At 53.4% G+C, this 6,202-nt stretch overlaps 1 protein-coding gene across 1 annotated transcript in view; it reads left to right on the top strand.

Moving 5' to 3' along the window:
* The window catches only part of ARHGEF17 (Rho guanine nucleotide exchange factor 17), a 58,544-nt gene extending 53,536 nt beyond the window's left edge, over positions 1-5,008 (top strand). The window contains exons 15-21 of the mRNA XM_060605685.3: positions 126-375; positions 682-768; positions 1,083-1,150; positions 1,418-1,566; positions 2,014-2,188; positions 2,303-2,572; positions 3,476-5,008. Coding sequence (XP_060461668.3) covers positions 126-375; positions 682-768; positions 1,083-1,150; positions 1,418-1,566; positions 2,014-2,188; positions 2,303-2,572; positions 3,476-3,672 — 1,196 coding nt within the window. The 3' untranslated portion in view covers positions 3,673-5,008. The remainder of the gene's footprint in view (positions 1-125; positions 376-681; positions 769-1,082; positions 1,151-1,417; positions 1,567-2,013; positions 2,189-2,302; positions 2,573-3,475) is intronic.
* The last annotated feature ends 1,194 nt before the right edge of the window (positions 5,009-6,202 follow it).

Below are 6,202 nucleotides of genomic sequence, written 5' to 3' on the forward strand. Positions count from 1 at the left end.
TATGGAAGGCCCTCAAGAGGGACATGGCCAGAAGGGATGCACTGAGGAGAGATGGAGATCTAGAAAGATACCAGGTTTGGGCCTGGCAGAGGTGGAATGGAGGCAGAGACCTTTGTCTCCCTCAGATGAGGAGACCCCAAGCTCCAAGGAGGCCACGGCAGAGACGACCAGTTCAGAGGAAGAGCAGGAGCCTGGCTTCCTGCCACTGTCTGGCTCCTTTGGACCTGGCGGTCCCTGCAGTACCAGCCCAATGGATGGGAGAGCCCTTCGCCGCTCCAGCCGTGGCTCCTTTACCCGGGGCAGCCTTGAGGACCTGCTGAGCGTTGACCCTGAGGCCTACCAGAGCTCTGTGTGGCTGGGCACTGAGGATGGCTGGTAAGGTCAGGAGAGGGGCTGGGGACACTGAGCTCTGCTTTGGAAATCATATGGTATCCTGAGCTCTCTGCTTTGGAAATCATATGGTATCCTGAAGCAGAAGCAGGAGGGCTTTGGGTCAGACCTCAGGAGTACTGGCAGCCAGGGCTGCCAGTGAGTCTGAGATCCATAGTGCGGCTCTTGGATCTCAGTGCTTTGGGCAGGCACCTGGCAGGAAGGAGATGGTGATGGAGACAGAGATGGAGGGATACTTCAGGGGCTGGTGTGTGCAAGCATTTGTCACAGGTGCACACCCCTGATCCACAGTGTCCACGTGTACCAGTCCTCCGACAGCATCCGTGATCGCAGGAACAGTATGAAGCTTCAGCATGCGGCCTCTGTGACCTGCATCCTGTAAGGCCCTTGGGTAGTCCTCCTAGTCCAGACCCTTCTACACATGCAGGTTTCCTGCTGTTCACCCAGGTCTCCCTGCTCGACTGGCCCCTCCTTTCTGTGGAGGCTGGAGGCCAGGGGCTTGGCCCTAGGCTAGCTGTGCCTTTCATATACTCTGACTATGAGCCAATCCTACCCCTTCCTAGCCTCAGGCTTCCCTGCCTGGAGGGGTGGTCTCTCGGGAAATATAGCCATTCTGGCTACGATGCTTTGGCCCAAGGTGACCTCCTCTGGCCTCCTGAAACCCCTGACTCCTCCTTCTTTTCCCTGCCTAGGTATCTGAATAACCAGGTGTTTGTGTCTCTGGCCAATGGAGAACTTGTGGTCTACCAAAGAGAAGCAGGTGGGAACCCACCCCTCCCCCACCCCCCACGAGCCCCTTGCTGGCACTGTCTTCTGAGCACAGGTGGGGCCTTGGGGCCATGAGTCTGAAGATGTGGCTTTGAACTCTCAGGCCCTCTCTGGGCCTTGGTGTCCTTGTGTATAAATGAGGACACCATTTCATTTCATTTCATTTCATTTCATTTCATTTCATTTCATTTCAGGGTGTGGGGGTAATGCAATAGTGGACTGAATTTACTCTGTTTTCTTTATCCCACTCCCACTCCAGGCCATTTCTGGGACCCCCAGAACTTCAAGTCAGTGACCCTGGGTTCTCAGGGGAGCCCCATCACCAAGATGGTGTCTGTGGGTGGGCGTCTGTGGTGTGGCTGCCAGAACCGAATCCTTGTCCTGAGCCCTGACACACTGCAGCTGGAGGTAGCATTGGGGAGTGGGGCGGGGGGGGAGGGTAGTGGGGACACAGTTGGTGATTTGAGGTGAGCCTGACTCATGAAAGTGAGAGATGAGACCATAGGGGCAATAAGAAAGCCTCCATCTGTCCAGGGAGAGCCCAATGATTGATCTGAAAATCTTTCAAGCTCTAAAATTCTCTGATCATGGAGTCATGGAGTTTCATGGGGAAAGGCAGCTCCATTTGAATTTCTGAGGATTGAGTCGGGGCTTCAGTGAAGCCAAGCTTTGATAGGTTGGTCATCTAGATCAAGGAGGAAGGCTGCCTTTGCTGTCAGTCCAGGTGGCTTTCTGGAGAGGTTTAGTGGCAGCTGTAAGGGATGAGGGGGGCACTGGTGAAGCACAAGGCAGGAAGGGGCAGAGAAGGCAAGCCTGCCGGTCACCCACCTGCACTCTACTTGTCTCCCCAACCAGCACACATTCTATGTGGGGCAGGATTCCAGCCGCAGCGTGGCTTGTATGGTGGACTCCAGCCTGGGTGTGTGGGTGACATTGAAGGGTAGTGCCCACGTGTGTCTCTACCATCCAGACACCTTTGAGCAGCTGGCAGAGGTAGACGTCACACCTCCCGTGCACAGGATGCTGGCAGGTACTGACCTCAGTCCACCACTACCCCTTCCCTTGGAGCCTTTCTGCCCCATCATTGAGGAAGCTGAGCCAGGGTGAGAATTCGGCCTCAGCTCTGGTCTCTCTTGCACCCTAGGCTCGGACGCCATCATCCGGCAGCACAAGGCTGCCTGCCTGAGGATCACAGCACTGTTGGTGTGTGAAGAGCTGCTGTGGGTGGGCACCAGTGCCGGCGTCGTGCTCACCATGCCCACCTCGCCCAGTACCGTCAGCTGCCCGCGAGCACCCCTTAGCCCCGCTGGCCTAGGCCAGGGACACACCGGCCACGTCCGCTTCTTGGCTGCAGTCCAGCTGCCAGACGGCTTCAACCTGCTCTGCTCAACCCCACCACCTCCCCCAGACACGGGTAGGTTTGTGCATCCTACCAATCCAGGGATCCTGGGATCCTCTTCAGTCTCTTAAGACTCCCCTATCCTGCCAGAAGAGGTTTAAGAGGGAAGAAGAGTGTAATACAGAGCTGGAAATGGCATATATGACAGGAAATAGGCTCTAGAAACCCCAAAATAAAACCTCCTAGGATAGGGGGTGTATGTAAAACTCTATCTAGAAGCGTCACGGTAGACAGGGAGTGAACCGTAAGAACTATAACCCAAGAATTAGACTATGGCACCGCAAGGGACGTATATGGCAGGAGATGAAAGAAGACTAGAGATGATGTCTGGGGCAGAAAGTGGAGTCAGGAAGTGATGTGCAGAGCAGGAAATAGAAATGGCACCAGTAAGTAGAACACAAATGGTAGATAAGACAGAAGTGGCCTATGAGAATTAGAAAGTGAAATGTATTAGGAAATGATGTACATCAAGGAGGCTACAATTAGCCAAGTCTTGCTTTGACCGGGCAGGAAACCATATTCCCAAGAGGAAGTGGCAGTGGGAATCGGGAAGCAGGGAAGCCTCGGGCAGGAGTGGTCTGTGTCCAGAGAAGACCTAAGCTCCCTAGCCGAGAAAGGGCTGTTGGAAGCAGGAACTGGTATGAGGAGGACAGTGCATGTGCAGTAACTGAGAGAAAGTGGTGTGGCCCTGGGAACCTATGCCGCTCTTGACTAGAAAGTACAGATAGAGGTAAGTTGTGTGACTGCCAAGAAGTGGGCATTTCTTTTCAAACAAGAAGTTCTTGGCTAACAGGAAGTAGGATCCCCTCAGGAAATGTACCTGTCTCTTTTCCTTGTCTTCTGGGGTGCAGGCCTTTAGGGGACAGTACAGCCACCAGTTGCCCCCAGGCTAACGGATCCTCTCCCTCCACTCCCAAGGCCCTGAGAAGCTTCCATCCCTGGAGCACCGGGACTCCCCTCGGCACCGAGGACCTGCCTCAGCCAGGCCTAAAATGCTGGTTATCAGTGGAGGTGACGGCTATGAGGACTTCCGACTCAGCAGTGGGGGTGGTGGCAGCAGCGAGACTGTGGGCCGAGATGATAGCACAAACCACCTCCTCCTATGGAGGGTGTGACCCTGTCCACTGTGGCCCAGGACTTGCCCGCCCACTTGCCCTCAACCTGCTTGCCTCTTCCTAGCCCACATGCAGACTCTGACTGGGAGTGTCCCACCAGGGGCTCACCTGTGACTGTGTGGGCTCCCTCCTATCCCTGAGGAAGTATTACTGATGGAACACCTGCTGGCCAGTGGGCCAAGGCCTTTCCCAACCCTCTGGCTGCTGCGGTGTTCCCAGTCACGATTGGGGTGGGGTAGGGGGCACGTGGGCTGCCCAGGACCTCTGTCCCTGGAGCTTCTACCAAAGACACAGCCGGGCCTGGACCCCATGGGGCTAGGGAGGGCCATGTGCAATATTTGGAGGGTTTTCTGGGGACAGTGGGAGGGCTGGGGCAGAATCCTTTCCCATGTACAGTATTTATGTTCCTTTTTAGATGTGTACCTTCCCAAGCACTTATTTATGCAATGACCTGGGCAGGGGGTGATTTGAAGAAATAACAGAAGGGAAAAAAACCCTATATCTGCTCTGGGGGCCACCTAGGACCCTAAGCAAGCCTTCCTGGAAGGACCAATCCCCCCACCATTACATACTTGCACGCATGTGTGCACACACAGACACACACACACACACTGCATGTTCAGGGCACTAAAACATTGCCTCTTCACATATACTTTCCACGGCCTTGTCCTGATTGGGCTGCCCTCCGGTATCCAGAGCCAAGGACCAAGTACCCTCAGTCGTCCAGAACAAGATGATGACTGCTGGGGGCAGTGACTCCCATCTGGGGGCCTCCCCAGGCCTTGGTATTTCCTAACTTCTTGGCAGTGCCTTTAGTCATTTCCAAATTTGGTAACACTGATGGGGACTTGGGCAAGGCTCTCTCCTGGCCTGAGCAGGGAAGAGGAAAGGGCCCCTGCTCTCCATAAAGTTGCCTCCCCAGCCCCTGTGTCTCATGCACTGGCAGTATGGTCACCTTAGGAGTGTGGGCCTAAGAGCCCCTTCACTCTGACCACTGAGTCCCTCTCTTCACACCCTTCCTGCCAGGGCATTCCCTCCAGGAAGAATGCCCAGAGCTGAGGGGCTGGACATGGCCTCTTTAACTGGGAACCACTTGAGGGCAGCCTCTTCTCTGCCCCCTGGACTGCAGGAGCCAGTCTGACCCCCAGCCCCCTTGCTTCTTCAGCTACAGCTCCAAAGGTCTGGTTTCAGATGGGGTTTGTTTGGTTCTGTTTTTGTTTGGGGTGCGTGGGTCATTGCGGTCTTAGATTATGTTTCTCTTGCTACCAAACAGTCATGTATTAACTTTCCTTGGATGATGAATTTTAAAGAGTCAATAAATAGAAACACCAAATGATTGCTCCCCATCAGTGGCATAGTGGCCTCCAGCCAGCAACCTCGGGGCTCCTCATCTGATGGGCCTCCCAACACCTGCTCACTTGAGCAGAAGGGAGGGCTTGGAGACCCAGAAGGATGCTGGGATGCGAAGGCTGCCACTTGCTGTGTTATCCTAGGCAAGTCATTGCCCCTGTGGGGGCTATAGTTCTTTCATCAGGAAAACAAGGGCTTATGCCAGTTCACTGCTTTGTAACCAGGGCTACGTGTCAGAATCCCTTACAGGCCACATGTGTAAACAGGAAGTGTGATACATAATTGTCCATGTAAGTATACATTCCCAGGCTCCCTACAGCTTCTCAGTCATTGGATCTGGGATGAGGCTTGGGAATCTGAAGCTGACCCAGGCAGTAAGTAAAAAATTAGGCGACCAGGGAGCCTATACAACTCCTCCAGGAAACGGTGTTCTTTGCAGCAAAGCCTCATGTGAGGCTGGGGATTCTGACAGAAGCTAAGGTGATTTCAGGTTTTAGAGCAAGGGTAGAATCCAAGTCTGTCTGATTTCTGGTCCAAAACAGTATGTCATTAAAGTAGACATAAAATGCAGGGGCGCCTGGGTGGCTCAGTCAGTTGAACGTCTGGCTTTGGCTCAGGTCATGATCTCACGGATTGAGAGTTTGAGCCCAGTGTCAGAGTTGCTGCTGTCAGCATGGATCCTGCTTCGGATCCTCTGTCCCCTCTCTCTGCCCCTCCTCCACTGGTGCTATCTCGAAAGAAAGAAAGAAAGAAAGAAAGAAAGAAAGAAAGAAAGGAAGAAAGAAAAAGAAAGGAAAGAAAGAAAAAGAGAGGGAGAGAAAGAAAGAAAGAAAGAAAGAAAGAAAGAAAGAAAGAAAGAAAAGAGAAAAGAAAAAAGAAAAGAAAAGAAGAAAGAAAAAGAGAAAAAGAATACAGAGGCCAAACCCATGGGGCCGGCCAGTCCACGCAGGGCAGATCTCTTCCCACCAGGGTACACCCACGGGGCTGAAGATGACGACCACTTGCGAAGGGCAGAGCATGCCCCAGCTCTGCTGAACTCGTTGGAACATTTTCCCACCTAAGTGATTAACACTTTACACATACCATTTGCTGAAAGGGGAATGCAGGTTCATGCTTTGCAAACTGGTATACACATATCTTGGGTCTGCTGGGCCCTCAAGGCCACAGGACACGCATGGAA

Source organism: Panthera onca, chromosome D1 (genome assembly GCF_046562875.1).
Source record: "Panthera onca isolate mPanOnc1 chromosome D1, mPanOnc1 haplotype 2, whole genome shotgun sequence".
Lineage (NCBI taxonomy): Eukaryota > Metazoa > Chordata > Mammalia > Carnivora > Felidae > Panthera > Panthera onca.